Source organism: Manis javanica, chromosome 9, assembly GCF_040802235.1.
Source record: "Manis javanica isolate MJ-LG chromosome 9, MJ_LKY, whole genome shotgun sequence".
NCBI lineage: Eukaryota > Metazoa > Chordata > Mammalia > Pholidota > Manidae > Manis > Manis javanica.
The window spans coordinates 92,178,085-92,196,119 of NC_133164.1; the positions used below are offsets into that span (position 1 = coordinate 92,178,085).

An 18,035-nucleotide genomic window follows, 5' to 3' on the forward strand; every position below is an offset into this window, starting at 1 on the left:
GCAGTAGTGCTTCTGTAATTGACCATAAGTGTAGGAATGAGTTTCTGATTTCTCTATTCTGTTCTGTTGGTCAACTTATCTATCTTTGCAACAATACAAGGCTCTCTAATTACTGTAGACTTATAACAATATTTGATAAATGATGCTGTACGTCTTTCAGCTTTGTTCTTCCTCCAGTATCCTTGGCTCTACAAAAATCTTAGAGTCATCATATTGTATAAATTTTTGTATAAATTTTTTTTATATATCTGAGTCATTTTTTTGTATAAATCTTAGAGTCATCATATTGATTTTCACACACACACACACACATGAAATCTGAGATTCTGATTGGGATTACCTGAAAAATACAGGTGAATTTGAGCACAGGTGACATCTTCACAATATTGAGTCTTCTTATCCATGAACATGGTATATTTAGGTCCTTTAATTTCAGTATTTTAGTTTTCTGTGCAGAATCATTGAACACCTTTTTTAAGACATATTCCTAGATATTTTGTTTTTTTGATGCTTTATAAATTACCATTTAAAAGTTTTCATTTTCTAAATATTCGTTGCTGATATGTAGAAATACCACTGATTTTATACATAGAATTTCTATCTAGCAACCGTGCTGAATTCTCATTAATTTTAACAATTTTTCTTTTTTATTATCTACGAACTGTCATCTGCAAAAAAAGAAAGGGACATCTTATTTCTTCCTTTCCTGTCATTATTCTTCCCCCCGACATCATTGTACATTGGCTAGGACCTCAAGGACAGCATTGAATAGAATCTGTGTTAAGGAGCACCCTTTTCCTCAGTTTCAGGGGAAAAGCTTTCACTATTTCACTGTATTGGGGTGAGGATATAATAATGTGGGTAACTGTTGAACCACTGTGTTGTATACTTGAAACCAACATAAGATTATATGTCAGCTACAGTAACAAATTTTAAAATATTTCATTATATTAAGTAAAAAAACTTTTTTTTCATATCTAATAAGCCAACTCCATTATTATGTATTTATGGCTGAATACATAAACCACCAAAAGGGTTTGGCTTATTTTTCCTTGGAAATTTGACTGAGCATATAAATTCCAAGCATCTTGTTAGATGAATATAAATTTTAAGCCTTAATTTGAATTTTTTTATTGAAGTATCATTGATATACAATCTTATATTTTCAAGTATACAACACAGTGCTTCAACAGTTACCTGTATTATGAAATTCTCACCCCCACTAGTACAGTTACTATCTGTTAACATAAGATCTTACAGAATCATTGGCTATATTCTCCATGCTATACTACCATCCCCATGACCAACTTATATTATGATTGAGAATTTTTGTGCCCTTTTATCCCCCTCACCTTCCCCACCCAAATACCCCAACCCCTACCCCATAGTAACCACCAGTCACTCTTCAGTGTCTGTGAGTCTATTTTATTTATTTCTGCTCTGATCTTTATTATGTCCCTCCTTCTACTAACTTTGGGCTTTATTAGTTCTTTTTATTAGTTCCTTTAGTTTTGAGGTTAGATGGTTTATTTAGGATTGTTTTTCTCTTTTGAGATAGACCTGTATTGCTCTGCACTTTCTTCCCTCTTAGAATGGCTTTGAGGCATTGCACATATTTTTTTTCTGCTATCATTAATGTACAATTACATGAATATTATGGTTACTAGACTCCCCCTATTATCAAGTCGCCATCACATACACCATTACAGTCACTGTGCATCAATGTATAAGATGCTATACAATCACTACTTCTCTTCTCTGTGTTATACTGCCTTCCCCATGCCCCCCTCTACATTATATGTGCAAATTGTAATGCTGCATTTTCCCCCTTATCCCTCTCTTCCCACCCATCCTCCCCAATTCCTTTCACTTTGGTAGCTGTTAGTCCATTCTTGGGTTCTGAGAGTCTGCTGCTGTTTTGTTCCTTTAGTTTTTTCTTTGTTCTTATACTCCACAGATTAGTCAAATCATTTGATACTTATCTTTCTCAACCTGGCTTATTTCACTGAGCATAATACCCTCAAGCTCCATCCATGTTGCTGCAAATGGTAGGGTTTGTTTTCTTTGTATGGCTGAATAATATTCCATTGTGTATATGTACCACAGCATTTACTGATGGAAGGTTGCTTCCATTTCTTGGCTATTGTAAATAGTGCTGTGAAAAACATAGGGGTGCATATGTCTTTTTCAAACTGGGCTCCTGCATTCTTAGGGTAAATTCCTAGGAGTGGAATTCCTGGGTCAAATGGTATTTCTATTTTTAGTGTTTTGAGGAACCTCCAAATGGTTGAACTAATTTACATTCCCACCAACAGTGTAGGAGTGTTCCACCTTCTCCACATCCTTGCCAAAATTTGTTATTGTTTGTCTTTTGGATGGTGGCCATCCTAACTGGTGTGAGGTGATATCTCACTGTCGTTTTAATTTGCATTTCTCTGATGATTAGTGATGTGGAGCATCTTTGCATGTGCCTGTTAGCCATCTGAATTGGAGAAGTGTCTTTTCAGCTCCTCTGCCCGTTTTTTATTTGGGTTATTTGCTTTTTTGTTTGTTGAGGTGCATGAGCTCTTTGTATATTTTGGATGTCAACCCATTATTGGATATGTCATTTATGAATATATTCTCCCATACTGTATGATGCCTTTTTGTTCTATTGATGGTGTCCTTTGCTGTAAAGAAGCTTTTCAGCTTGATATAGTCCCACTTGTTCGTTTTTGCTTTTGTTTTCCTTGCCCGGGGAGATAATGTTCATGAAGAAGTCGCTTATGTTTATGTCCAAGAGATTTTTGCCTATGTTTTTTTCTAAGAGTTTTATGGTTTCATTATGTGCATTCAAGTCTTTCATCCATTTCAACTTTACTTTTGTGTATGGGGTTAGACAATGATCCAGTTTCATTCTCTTACATGTAGCTGTCCAGTTTTGCCAGCACCATCTGTTGAAGAGGCTGTCATTTCCCCCATTGTATGTCCATGGCTCCTTTATCATATATTAATTGACCATATATGTTTGGGTCAATATCTGGACTCTCTATTCTGTTCCACTGCTCTGTGGGTCTGTTCTTGTGCCAGTACCAAATTGTCTTGATGATTGTGGCTTTGTAGTAGAGCTTGAAGTTGGGGAGCGAGATACCCCTGCTTTATTCTTCCTTCTCAGGATTGCTTTGGCTATTCAGGGTCTTTTGTGGTTCCATATGAATTTTAGAACTATTTCTTCCTGTTCATTGAAGAATGTTGTTGGTATTTTGATGGGGACTGCATTGAATCTGTAGATTACTTTAGGCAGGATGGCCATTTTGATAATATTAATTGTGCCTACCCAAGAGCATGGGATGAGTTTCCATTTGTTAGTGTTCTCTTTACTTTCTCTTAAGAGTGTCTTGTAGTTTTCAGGGTATAGGTCTTTCCCTTCTTGGTTAAGTTTATTCCTAGGTATTTTATTCTTTTGGATGCAATTGTGAATGGAATTGTTTTCCTGATTTCTCTCTCTGCTAGTTCATTGTTAGTGTATAGGAATGCAACAGATTTCTGTGTGTTAATTTTGCATCCTGCAACTTTGTTGAATTCAGATATTAGTTCTTGTAGCTTGGGAGTGGATTCTTTAGGGTTTTATATACAATACCATGTCATCTGCAAATAGTGACTGTTTGACTTCTTCTTTACCAATCTGGATGCCTTGTATTTCTTTGTTTTGTCTAATTTCTGTGGCCAGGACCTCCAGTACTGTGTTGAATAAAAGTGGGGAAAGTGGGCATCCCTGTCTTATTCCTGATCTTAGGTGAAAATCTTTCAACTTTTCACTTTTAAGTATGATGTTGACTGTGCATTTGTCATATATGGCCTTTATTAATTTGAGGTATTTGCTCTCTGTACCCATTTTGTTAAGAGTTTTTATCATGAATGGATGTTGAGTTTTGTCGAATGCTTTTTCAGCATCTATGGAGATAATCATGTGGTTTTTGTCCTTTTTGTTGATGTGGTGGGGGACATTGATGGATTTTCAAATGTTGTACCATCCTTGCATCCCTGGTATGAATCCCACTTGATCATCATGGATGATCTTTTTGATGTATTTTTTAATTCGGTTTGCTAATATTTTGTTGAGTATGTTTGCACCTATGTTCATCAAGGATATTGGTCTGTAATTTTCTTTTTTGGTGGGGTCTTTATCTGGTTTTGGTATTAGGGTGATGCTTGCCTCATAGAATGAGTTTGGAAGTATTGCTTCCTATTCTACTTTTTGGAAAACTTTAATGAGGATGGGTATTAGATCTTCACTAAACGTTTGATAAAATTCAGTGGTGAAGCCATCTGGTTGAGGTGTTTGTTCTTTGGTAGTTTTTTGATTACCAGTTCTATTTTGTTGCTGGTAATTGGTCTGTTTAGATTTTCTGTTTCTTCCTTGGTCGCCCATGGAATGTTGTATATTCCTAGAAAGTTGTCCATTTCTTCTAGGTTTTCCAGTTTCTTACCATATAATTTTTCATAGCATTATGTAATAATTCTTTGTATTTCTGTGGTGTCCGTAGTGATTTTTCCTTTCTCATTTTTGCTTCTGTTTATGTATATAGACTCTTTATTTTTTTGATTAGTCTGGCTGCATCCCACAAATTTTTAACTGTTATATTTTTGTTTTCATTTGTCTCTATATATTGCTTGATTTGTGTTTTGATTTGTTCATTGATCCATTGATTATTTAGAGGCATGTTTATGCTCCATGTCTTTGTGGGCATTTTCTTTGTGTAATTTATTTCTACTTTCATACTGTTGTGGTCTAAGAAGTTGCTTGATAAAATTTCAGTCTTTCTGGATTTATTGATGCTCTTTTTGTCGCTTAGTATGTGATCTATTCTGGAGAATGTTCCATGTACACTTGAGAAAAATATGTGCCCTGCTGCTTGTGAGTGGAATGCTCCATAGATACCTGTTAAGTCCATCTCATCTAATGTTTTGTCCTTCAGTGCATCGGTTTCCTTATGTATTTTCTGTCTGGTTGATCAAAGTAAGTGGTGTGTCCGAGTGAATGTGTTGCAGTCTGTTTCTCCCTTCAGTTCTGTTAGTATTTATTTTACATATTTATGTGTTCCTATGTTGGGTGCATAAGTATTTTTAATGGCTGTATCGACTTGTTGGACTGATCCCTTTATCATTGTGTAACATCCTTCTTTGTCTCTTGTTACTTTCTTTATTTTGAAGTCTATTTTGTCTGATGTAAGTACTGCTTCTCCGCCTTTTTTCTTCCTATTAATTAGGTGAAATACCTTTTGCCATCTGTTCACTTTCAGTCTATGTAAGTGTTTAGGTCTGAAATGAGTGCTTTACAGGCAGCATATAGATGGGTCTTTTTTCTTTATCCATTCTGCCACCCTGTGTCTTTCAAGTGGTGCATTCAGTCCATTTACATTTAAGGTAGTTACTCATAGGTATGTACTTATTGCCATTTATTAATTGTTTTCTGGTTGTTTTCATAGTTCCTCTCTGTTCCTTTCTTTCTCTCATACTCTTCTCTTGTTATTTGATGATTTTTAGAGATGTGACTGGATTTCTCTTTTTAATTTTTTTGTTTGTGTATCTATTATAGGCTTTAGGTTTGTGGTTACCATAAAGTTCATGGATAGCTTCGTAACTATACAATGGTCTATATTAAGTTGATGAATGCTCTATTCCAAACACAATCTAAAAGCACTTCCTTTTTATTCTTCTTCCTCCTCTATACTTTATGTATTAGATGTCATAATGTGAATTTTTTGTGTGTGTATCCCTTGACTCATTTGGTGTATCATTGCTTTTACTAATTTTGTTTTAATTTTATACTTGCTTGTTAAGTAATTGGTCTACTACCATTACTATGGGTTTATTGTCACTGGTGAAAACTATTTAGACTTAAGAACATTTCCATCTACAGAAGTCCCTTTAATATATCCTGTAATGCCAGTTTAGTGGTTGTAAATTCCTTCAGCCTTTGTTTATGAAATTTTTAATCTCTCCTTAAATTTTGAATGATAATCTTGCTGGTAGAAGATTCTTGGTTGAAGGTCCTTCTGTTTCAATACATTAAATATTTCATGGTTTCTGCTGAGAAGTCTGCTTATAGCCTAATGGGGTTTCCCTTATAAGTAATCTTGTTTCTCTCTCTGGCTGCTTTCAGTAACCTCTCCTTGTCCTTAATCTTTGTCATTTTAATTATTGCATGTCTTGGTATTATCTTCCTGGGGCTCCTTTTGTTATGGGCCCTCTGTGCTTCCAGGATCTGGGTGTCTTATTTCCTTCCCCAGATGGGGGGAAGTTTTCAGCAATTATGTCTTCAAAGAGACTTTCTACTGCTTTGTCTCTCTCTTCTCCTCCTGGTCCCCCTATTATGCAAATACTATTTTGCCTTGAGTTGTCACACAGCTCTCTTAGCATCCTCTCCTTTCTAGATCCTTTTTTCTTTGTGTTCCTGCTTCATTGTTTTCCTTATCTCTAATTTCCGTCTCATTTTTCTCCTCTAGTTGCAGCAATCTATTATTCATTCCCTCCATTGTATATTTCATTTCAGTTACTGTATTCTTTAGTTGTGAGTGGTCCTTTTTCAGCTCTTCTTCTTTGTTGAAGTCTTCCCTGAGATCTTAAATACTTTTCCTCAAATCAGTGAGTATATTTATGACTGATACTTTAAATCCTTATCAAGAAGATTGATCTCCATTTCAGTAGCCCTCTTTCTGCTATCTTATCCTGTAGTTTTGTTTGGAACATATTTCTCTTGTCTCCTCATTTTGTCAGGTTCTCTGTGTTTCTTCCTTTGTATTAGATAGATCTGCTCTGCTGCCTGGTCTGTAGAGTAATGTCTTAATGATGAAGGCATCCTGTGGCACCCAGAAGGTCAAGGCTCTTTACTCTCCTGTGTCTGGTTCTCCTTTACAGTTGAGCCCCAGTTGCTATTGGTGGGCTGTTGATGCGGCCACCTTTCTGCCTGCCTGCTGGCAGTGGTCTTTCTCAGTATGCAATGGATGACATTTAGCCTCAGCCAGCCCTTTCTGAACCAAGCAGTGCTGCTTGTTCTGGGATCATAGTTCACATGGTTCCCCTTTGTCAGTCCTGCATCAGTGGCAGTGCTGCTGGGCTAATGAAGTAGGCAAGACAGGTGTATGGCACAAGAGTTCATAGTGCTGGGTTGGGCTGAGAGAGCTGAGAAAGCTGGGAAAGCCTCCCTCTGCCTTCCAGGAAGCAAAATCTCCCTCTCCCTGCCAGCCAGGCAAAGTCTGATGCTGCTGGGCCAAGAGGACCAGGTAGGCAGGTGGGTGTGCAGGGAAGCACATAGGGGCTGAGCCCCCAGCAAGGAGGTTGAAGCGTTTGGGGCAAGTGTCTGACCTGCTGGGCCAAGGAGGGCTGGGGAAGTGTCATCCCCCTATCCTTTCTCCTGTGGAGAAAGCTCCATCGAACTGTCCCCCTCTGTCACCCTTCCCACTGCTGATAAATCTTTCAAACTGCTGCCTCTGTGTTGGGTCTCAGTGGAACCATTGGAGCATGTCCATCCTCCCTAGTGGCGGGACTCTCAGCCTCTCAGAGTGCTTGATGTCTTCCTGGTGTCCAGCCCTGCTAATCACTAAAGCCTGATGCATTATGGACTTGTGTTCCCAGAGCAGATCTTCAGGGCCAGGTGTGCAGAGTTCCTGAGTGTTTATCCCCTCCCTACTCCATTTCCTCTTCCTCGCTCTTATAGACTGAGATGGCAAAGGGCTGAGGTCCTGATTGATCATTGTTCTGCAACTTTATGCATCTCTGTGTGGTTTGCTCTTCTTTACCAGGTGTAGATGGTCTGTCCTGCAGTCCTCAGGTCATTTTCGGGGTTAGTTGTATTTGCTGTAGTTGCTTCCTTGGTGTGTGCGTGGAAGGAGGTTTCCACCTTGCCTTCCTACTAGGCCATCTTTTTCCCCCCAAATATCAACTTAATTTTAATTTTAAGAAAATTTTGGTAAATCTAGCCCAGATGATAAAAATAATCGTGTTGTCTATTAAGCATCAAATTTGTGTCCAGACATTTGCATAATTGTTTGATTTAATCTTCAACACATCCTTTTGAAGTAGAGCTACTATCATCCTTGTTTTAAAAATTAGGAAACTAAGGCTCAGAAAGATTAATTTACCAAAGGTCACATATCTAATAAGAGATAGAGCCAGCATTTCAGACTCCAAACCCAAAATCTTAAATATTTTAACTGTTGACAGTGACAACCTCCCAATTTTGAAGGCCACCTACAATAAAAAAAAAAATTCAATTAGTTTGCCACATTCTTTGTCCATTACTTCTTTGTATTTTTTTTTAATGCTGCTATTGTTGGCATTTTACCAAAGACCCACAGTGAGTTACGGTTCTGAAATGTTGAAGACAGTCCATCCTAGCTCACCTTGCAGGATTCCTCTGGATGAGTTACAGGTAAAGGGGAGAGATAATCTGGATTTTCAATTGTAGTGAGTTTTCCCATTGTTGCAGATAAACATGAGATCTCTAATACTACTTCAGTGTGTTTTGAGTATTGCATTTCAGTTTAGAGAGAGGCATGAAAAAGAAGAATAAACTATTTCCTCAGTAAGGGTTTTGTAGAAAATCCTCAGCACACATTTTCTAAATGGACCATATCAATATTGTAGAGTTTTACAAGGCAGGTTAAAATTGTTGTGAAGACTTATTTAAGGACCTTTAAAAAAAGGATTCTTTATCTGTTCTTAATATTGAAAATCAACTAAATATATAGATTCTCAGAATCTTCTTAAATAATAAGTGTTCGGCTAAATAAAACAATGTGTAGCACACCACATTTTATCCTTAGAAGTGCAGAATGGCACATTATAGGTCTATTATACAAAGTGGAGAGTTGAAAAAAAAGATCTAGTACTGTGCAAATCAGTTACCAGAAAAGTACAGTGGTTGCTCCAGATTTCAGAATCAAGATTATTTGAATTATTTTTATTCTGAAGTATAGAAAGGGTATTTTTTGTGGGCTACTTTTCAGTTGCACACAAACTCTTAATGCAAGAGGAAAATGTATTGTTCTTCATCCCAACAACCCTCTGAAGGTAGGTACTGCAAGTGCCTTCAGTAAGAGTAGAAACCCTCCCCCGACCACTCAAAATTCCAAGAATTTTCAAGACTTGCAAAAGAAGAAGATGGGGGTGTGACAGAGACTGAGGGAGACAGGATTTCCAGGTTTTCCTTTGTTCTCTGAGAAGCTCTAACACCTAGAAAAGTTTCATATCATTCCTTGTGCAAGTGACAAAACCAGGCATGAAGAAAATGTTTCTCATTCACAGTGTAGGTTGTTAATTGTTCTCTCTGCTGCCTGTCAATATAATGTGAAATTTTCATTACCCATTCAAGAAGGAAAAAGTTGTGACTGAAAATGTTAACATTTGCATTTTTATTTGTTGATTTATTTAAAGGACAGCCTCTCCTACAGCAATCCATCACTTGGTGACACCCCAAATATGAATAATGTATTGTAGACTTGTGGTTAAAATGTGTAGTAAGTGCTAGAGACAGTAAAGGAATGTTAACTATGTTGCAAATGTAATCCTTATTGACTCATAAAGTTTATTGGTTTCCAGCTTCAATAATACTGACCATAGGACATTAATATCACTTATCCTGATTTTAGCTGGGCACCTTTGTATGTGGAAATATTCATCTACCTCATGCCAACAAAATAAATACGTAATTTACAGCACAAACAATGAGGGCTTTTTAGTTTTCTGTGCTGTGAGCTGCAATGCTTCTTGCTTTCCCTTTCACTTCTGGCCTCCAGCATTGATCACACACCCCTGTGCTGTCCAAGAAAGTAAGCACAGTGGTTATCTTGGCACAAGAGTGTGACACCACTGAACTAAACAGTGCCATGCATTTCTGCTTGGCTGGAATAGGTAACAGCCCACAAACCACAACCTGGAGAGAGGACTTTTCTCTCTGTCATTCTGAACACCTGGTAGGTAGATGTTCCTTTGCTCAGATAGTTCAAGTACTTTTCCTGCTGTGACATGGAGTGAGAATTTAACAGATCCTACTTGATCCTCTGGGCTTCAGTGTGAAGCCAGAGCTGGACAGGTTACCAATGAGTTTGTTATGAGCACAAATGTTATTGATAAGTAATCCTTTTCTATCTTCCAGAATTGGGTGTGACCATTGTCAGAAGTAAAGATTGTACAGGAAATACCTGATATCCAGAGCAAAAGAAGTAATGTTAATTAGCAACCATCCACTGTAATTGTCATTCCCATTAAGATGCAGAATTATGTATTTCTTCATTATAAACCTTTCTAATTGTACTTGATGTATGCCAATTTAATCAAAAAGTATACTTGCAGCAGACAGATATTTGCATTAATATAGCTTTGGATCTTCAAATCTTTTATTTTGAATTTGAGATAAAAGTCTATTACAGCTGTATATCCTTTATGTGTTAGTGGCTTTTTCTATTCAGGTATGTAGATCTGATGCATTTTATATTAAAATGAAAACAGTATCTTCTGAGATTATTCAATGAAACAGAAATCATGTCACTTTTTGAAATACTGGTGGAATTTTTATCTCTCAGTCATGTGACAACTTGAGTGATGATTGTTCTGAACTGATAAGCAGAGGCAAATACCAGGCCTGCAAAAGCAGGGTTACATTATCAGGCCCTGAAGTACAGGTTACTAAGGGCTTTTCTCTGTCCTTCCCTGACTCATAATAGTTAAAGCTGATACTCTTGTCCTCTTTATGTGTTTGTGTGTGTGTGTGTGATTTGAGGAGAGAAAGGCAGATCTCATCAAATCATACCTGTTAGTGAATTTTTGGAATTGGATCTGTAGTTAGCTTATTTGTAGAAAGTACTCTTCACCTCTGTACTATAGCTTTTTTCAGAAAGATTAGTTTTCTTACCACAACACAGAATTGAAGGTTTTTGTTTTGTTGTGTTTCTTTTTGAGGTATGTTAGAAAAGTGGTGATTTTGTGGAATTTGTTTTTGTTGAAGGTATTTGGAAAATATTTGAATATGTGTTTTGAAGGACTTAATATAATAGCTTATTTGGGGGCTTTAAAAAATAGTTTAAATCTTTTTTTAAACCTTGGTCCTTTGCCATCAAACCATATGTCTTCTGAAAAATTTGCTGTACATTTACACCTTGATGAGCGTTTTTTTTTCTTTGTACACAACTGACTTGAAGGTGGCTTGTGGAAACTTTGCCTGTTGAGGATGAGATTGAGGGACCAGCTCAGAATATTGTAGCACTGGGATCACTTTATACCAAGCTCCTGGAAAGATCCAGGTACCCTGCAGTCTAGAACTTAAACTTTTCTGCCTTTAAGACAGTATTTTTCTATGTCCTCTTTGGAAAAATATCTATTCAGGTCCTTTGTCCATTTTTTAATCAGATTGTTGGGCTTTTTGCCATGGAGTTATAAGAGTTTTTCTCTCTATATTTTTTTTATATTAACTCTTTACCAGATATACAGTTTATAAATATTTTTCCCAGTCTGTAGGTTGCCTTTTCATTTTGTTGCTTGTTTACTTTTCTGTATAGAAGCTTTTTAGTTTGATGTATTCTCACTTATTTTTGCTTTTATTGCTTGAGTTTTTGATGTTGTATCAAAAGAAATCATTTCAAAAGCCAGTGTCAAGGAACTTTACCCTATGTTTTCTTCCAGGAGTTTTACAGTTTCTGGTCTTACATTAGATTCTAATACATTTTGAATTCATTTTGTGAATAGTGTAAAATGAGGTTACATTTCCGTTCTTTTGCATGTGAATATCCAGTTTTTCCAACATGCTTTATTGAAAAGACTATTGTATTTTCCCATTGGATATTCTTGGCACCCTTTTTGAAAATGAGTTGACCATTTATGCTTGAGTTTATTTCTGGGCTCTTGACTCTGTTTCATTAGTCTATGTGCCTCTTTTTATACAGGACCATATTGTTTTGGTTATGATAGCTTTGTAATATAATTTCAAATCAGGAGTATGATGCCTCTAACTTTGTTCTTTCTCAAGATTGCTTTGGCTATCTTCAGTCTTTTGTGGTTCCACCTGAATTTTAATATCTTTTCCTATTTCTGTGAAAAATGCCATTGGAATTTTTCTAGGAATTGCATTGAATCTGTATATCACTTTGCATAATATGAACATCTTAACAATGTTAATTCTTCCAGTCCATGGACATGAGATATTTTCACATTTATTTGTGTCTTCTTCAATTCCTTTCATCCTTGTTTTATAGTTTTCAGTGTAGAGATCTTTCACTGCCTTGGTTAAATTTATTTCCAAACACTCTATTCTTTTTGATGCTATCATGAGTGGGATTTTTTTCTTGATTTCTTTTTCAGACAGATAGATCGTTGTTGATGTGAAGAGATACAACTGATTTTTAAATGTTGCTTTTGTATCCTGCAATTTACTGAATTTGTTTATTTCTATCAGGTTTTTGTTATGAACGTTTTCTACATATAGATTCACATCATTTGCAGAGATAATTTTACCTCTTCCTTAACTATATGGGTGCCTTTTCTTTTTCTTACCTTCCTGCTCCTGCTCTTGCATGCACTTCCAGTTCTTTGTTGAATAGAAGTGGCAAGAGTGAGCATCCTTGCTTTGTCCTGAATCTTAGAGGAAAAGTTCTCAGTTTTTTCCCATTGATTGTGAATTTACCTGTGGGCTTTTTGTGAATGGGCTTTATTGTATTCAGGAGATTTCCTTCTATCCATATTTTCTTAAGAGTTTTTATTAAGAATAGATGTTGAACTTGTCAAAGAAGACATACAAATTGCCAACAGGTATATAAAAAGATGTTCAACATCACTCTTAATCAGGCAAATGCAAATCAAAAACACAATGAGATATTACCTCACACCTGTTAGGATGAGTATTATCAAAAAAGATAAAAGACAACAAGTCTTTTCTTCAATGTGGAGAAAATGGAACCCTTGCACACTGTTGATGGGACTGTAAATTGGTGCTGCTATTATGGAAAACAGTATGAAGGTTCCTCAAAAAATTAAAAATAGATCTACGATAAAATCCAGCAGTCCTTCTGGATACATACCCAAAGGAAATTAAATCAGTACCACAAGGATACTATTCATTGCAGCATTAGTCAGAATAAAATAGCCAAGATACGGAAACAACCTAAAGTGTCCATCAGTGGATGGAAGAGCTGTGGAATATTATTCGGCCCTAAAAAAGGACATCTACCCTTTATGACAACATGGATGAACCTGGGGGACATTCTGCAAAGTAAAATAAGCCTGACATAGAAATGCTGCATAATCTCACTTATGTGTAGAATCTAAAAAGGTGAAATCATAGAAGCAGAGAGTAGAATGGTGATTACCAGGGTTGGAGAAGTGGGGGAAATGAGGAGCTATTGGTCAATGGGTACAAAGTTGCAGTTATGAGGATGATTAACCCTAGAGATATAATATACAGCATGATGACTATAGTTAATAATATGTATTAAATATTGGAAATTTAACAAGTAGATTTCAGGTGCTCTCACCACACAAACTGTAATTATGTGAGGTTATGGATACATTAATTGGCTTGACTGTAGTCATCATTTCACTATGTATATGCATAGCAAAACATCATGTTGTACACCTTAAATATATACAGTTTTAATTTTTTTAAGAGTGTTTTTTTTTTAACTTTAGCTTTACCGTTAAGTAACTTGATACGAAAATTCAGTTGCTTCCAGCTCCAGATATAATGGTATGGCCTCAAAGTGCTAGAACAACTGATGGTGTCTTGATTCTTTGCTGTGCCATGAAGAGGGCCAAACATTTCTTCATTTGTCCCTCTTCACTCTCTGTGGGTTATAAACCAAGGCTTTAGCTCCTGGGCAGTCCAAGCACAGTTTGGTTTCCCACCTCACATTGCCAGTATCCATTTAGATTGCAGAGAAGGGAAAATCTTGTAAATATGCTGTTCCTGATTATAATCTGTTTTATCTCAGGCAACAAAATTCTGGATTGACAGCTGCCAGGGATTCAAAACCTACACAAGGAACATACTTCTATTACACTAGTAACAGGAATATAATACTAAAGATAGTATCACCAGTTCACTATTCTTGGCCTAGTACCTTAAAGTTGACAGAATATGCTTTGTCTCATTTAAGTTGCATCCAAACCCTGTGAGGAAAATAGTAGTATTGTCTCATTTTATAAGGAGAAATTGAGAACTGAGAGACATTGAGTGACTGTCCAAGATCACACAGTAATAAAGCAGAAAAGAAGACCTGAATGCATCTCTTCTAGTCCCAAATTTCCATGTTTTTTCATTCTTCCACACTACCAAGAAACTTGGATTTGATTCTGAGATACAGGCACTAAGCTGATAAAATCCTGATTTAGAGTAGGAGTCAGACTTACTTTAAGAGTTGTATCATATACAGAAATATCCATTTATAATATATATTCATATCTATTACATATTGTAAAGCTCTTTACTGATTACTGAAACTCAGCTTCAAAATATTAGAATTTCTTCTTATGTTTTTCAAAATGACTTCCTAAACTGTGGGCTACTGGGCCCAGAACTGTCATTTTAGCTTTATCTCCCTGCTCAGAATACATTTTCACACTACACCCTGAGTAAAATTTACTATAATTTTTCCATTTTGAGTGTATTGTAAATAACAAAAAATTTAAAAACCTAATGAAATGACACATATAAAATGATGACAATAAAAAGGCACAATCTGAAAATTCGAGAGAAGAATGTTGAATATGTAAAAGAAATACAGTTTTAAATATACCTCTCTGTCTTCCATCTTTAATCAGGAAGATGAAAAGCACAGCTATTCAGAAGGGTTTTTGTTTAAGTTGGGTTGATAACTTGAAATGCCCTGCCAACAGATACTACCAAGCATAGCTGAATACATGTAAATTCTTATGTGTTTCATGAAAACATGCTGCTTTTAACTAAGCCATGATGTGCTATTACTGTAATTCTCACTCTTAAAAGCCACTGATACAATCATCCATTCCTCTTGCACACATATAGAGTATGTAAGTGAAGGAATCCAGAAATAAATAGGCTAAGTTGAAATTAATGAAGACATAGCATAATTCGAAGAAATGCATTCTGCTTGAGGAAGTTTGTCAAGACGTTCTTACCATAGGAAGAATATACTATACAGGGAAAATGTACCTTACAACAGCTAATATTTATTGGTCGCCTAGAATTCTAGTCCTTGGCCTCAGGCAATCTTTCTAAGTTCTGGATGAAAGGATCTTAAGAGCTATTTTATTGTTCGCATTTTTCTATATTTTCCAAATGTTCTACAATGATGTATTACTTACATAATTTTTAAAACAATATTTAAAAAAGAAACAAGGGCACACATTTGTAAGAGGTAAACCCATTTCAAAATTTTATACTCTGTGGTTCCAAGTAATTGCAAAAACCCTAAGGTTACTCTTGGAACATATGACATAAATGATGTTATTTCTTTGTCAAGCTGGTAGTAGGTGAGGATTATGCTTCCTTGGTGTGTCTTCTCCAGGGTACTGAACTCTGAAAAATGCTATGATTAGTGACATCTGTCCAGTATTGCCAGTTCCTGCTATTACTTCAGTTTTTTGCCTCATGCACTGCTATTTTAGAGCTGTTCATTTGGCCCAAGGTCATCAAATTCCCTCACCTTCAATGTTAAGAAACATTTGTTGGGTGTCATTTAGTGTTCTAGGTATATTAATGCTTTTATAAAATTCTTGTGTATATGTTATCTAATTGTAATCCTCACAATCATGAGAAAGTAAAGCTCAGAGAGGCAATTATAGAACAGTTAAGAGCCCAGGTATAATAATTATAACACCTAGGTTTATAGGCCTCAGTTTGAATGCTAGCTGTGTGATTTTAAACAAATTATTTAATTTAATCTAGAAAATGGGAATAATAATATCTCCCTCATGGATTTGCCATGATGATTAAGCAAGATAGTTTACGTAAAGCACTTAACAAAGTCCTGGTACATGGCTAAATAGTAGTTGTCATTGTGGAACTTCCCAAGCTCACACAAGCAAAAAGGAACAGAGCTAGAATTTGGACCTTGCTGTGTAATGCCAAGCTCTGTGTGTGTTCCCTGACAGAAGGTTATGAATTAGGTTAGGTTCATCTCAGAGGTAAGGCAGTAGGGTTGTATTTTTTAATATTGCCCATAAAACATGCTTACAAGCATGTCTGTTACATTACCTCTCTAAGCCTGATTCCTCATGTGAAAATAAGAATATTAATAACTACCTTTCAAATTTGCCTAGAAGATTAAATGTGACTAGGTATACAAAGCTCTTAACTTGGTGCTGGCCCATATTGTGCCCTCACCTTCCTTCTCTCTGCTCTGAGCAACAAGACTTCCGTGGGCAGCTGGAACAGTATGCATGAACAATACTAGCCCCTCTGCCCAAATCACTGAAGGGTAGTGCTTGGCAGAAATGTGGCTTTCTAAGGAGAGGAAAATGTGAAGTAACATTCTTAGATAGTGATAGAGTTAAGATTTAATGTTGTGTTCTAGGACTTCTACTGCTAGAGTCACTCAAAGCCTCACTAAAGTTATTGATCATAGATTTCTTCCCATAATTAGCCCTTTGTAAAAATTCTGAAAAGGTTTAATTCCCTTCAGAGCAGTGGTTCTAAAATCTATCTTTACAGCAGAATCACTTATTAATCTTTGTAAACGTACCTATTTCTAGGACTTCCCCAGATTAAATTGAATCAGAATTGCCAGGAATGGGTCCCAGTAATGTGTATTTTTTGCTACCTCAGATGACTCTGAGGTACATGGTCTAAAGACACCTATTCAGAAGCCCCTCCTTTGAGGTTGCTCATTTCCTCGCTGCCTAACCCCAGCACACCAACATTCTCCCTTTCTTCTTTCTGTGCCCAGCCTATCTATCCCAGGGCCTCTCCTTTCCATTAGCAATTTTCTTTAGCCATTGTCATTCTCTCACCATGGGATTATCAGAATACATATAAGCCTGCAATGAAAAAAAAAAGATTAAGAAGCCCTTGAAGAAGTCCACTTAAAATCTAAATTGTTGAAATTGGGGAGGATTCACTAAGATGTACAGCTAATGGCATTCTTCTCTATGAAATGCTTATAGAGACCCATCCTATCAGGGAGCCCTCCACAAGTAACAAGAGAAAGACTCCTTAGGAAATCTTTTCTCCTTCTTTACTTTTATCCTTCTTCATATGACTTGCTAATATAATATATAATTTACAAATGTATTTTATTTATTGTCTGCCCTTCTTCCTCTCCTGTGCCACAAACTTCATGAGGGTAAGTGTTCTTTTCTATTATAGATGTTGCTCTGCCTTTTGCTAAAGCAGAGCCTGGCTCATAATAGGCATTCAGTGTTTACTGGATGAATGAATGAATGATCACAAATTGAATGTTTCCTTTTAAATTTAACAGTTCATAGTATTCCTGTAGACAACTACTTTCCTTTACATCCTCTCCACATCTACAAAAGAACCATGTTTTATTCCCAGCTTATATATCTAGTTGTGCTTATTTTACTTCCCAAAACTTCCCTGCATATTCATTTACTTGAAAGTTTTCCTGTTTTATAAGAATTGGAAAATGTCTAGGCTTTCAGGAGGTTTCCAATGCTGGATCACGGCAGATTCTCAAATGTGAGCAGTTTCACATATTCTTTGCATTAAGATCTGATTGCTTAGACAAAGCCTTGCAATTGTCTTTGCTTAGCTATTCCTTATGTTCAGCCATATCCTAGAGCTGCTTCTAAACTGCAGCTTTAGACTGTGGCTATTTTGTGGTTTTGGTTTTCTCAAAATAAAAATCCTTGCATACAAACATGCAGCATGGGTTGGAGGAAAGAGCATTAGAATTAAAGTGCAAAGTCCTGGATTCATCCTGCCTCAACAGTTTACAAACAGCAAAACCTTGACGAAGTCCCTTGACCACATGGAATCTCAGTTTTCCAGCTAAATCCTATGTCTGAACCTTACCCTTTGTTTGTAAACAAAATCAAAATGAAAACATTTACATTTATGTCTTGAT

General features: G+C 36.3%; 1 protein-coding gene across 8 annotated transcripts in view; it reads left to right on the top strand.

Moving 5' to 3' along the window:
* KIAA1328 (KIAA1328 ortholog) overlaps window positions 1–18,035 on the top strand; it is a 356,434-nt gene that overhangs the window by 309,260 nt on the left and 29,139 nt on the right. Inside the window, exon 11 of one of the 8 annotated variants that reach the window (XM_073212935.1) lies at window positions 10,139–10,437. The exons of the other annotated variants lie outside the window; for them this stretch is intronic. Within the exon in view, the coding sequence (XP_073069036.1) occupies window positions 10,139–10,166 (28 nt within the window). The 3' untranslated portion in view covers window positions 10,167–10,437. Of the gene's footprint in view, window positions 1–10,138; window positions 10,438–18,035 lie in introns of those variants that run through there. 8 annotated transcript variants of the gene reach the window in all.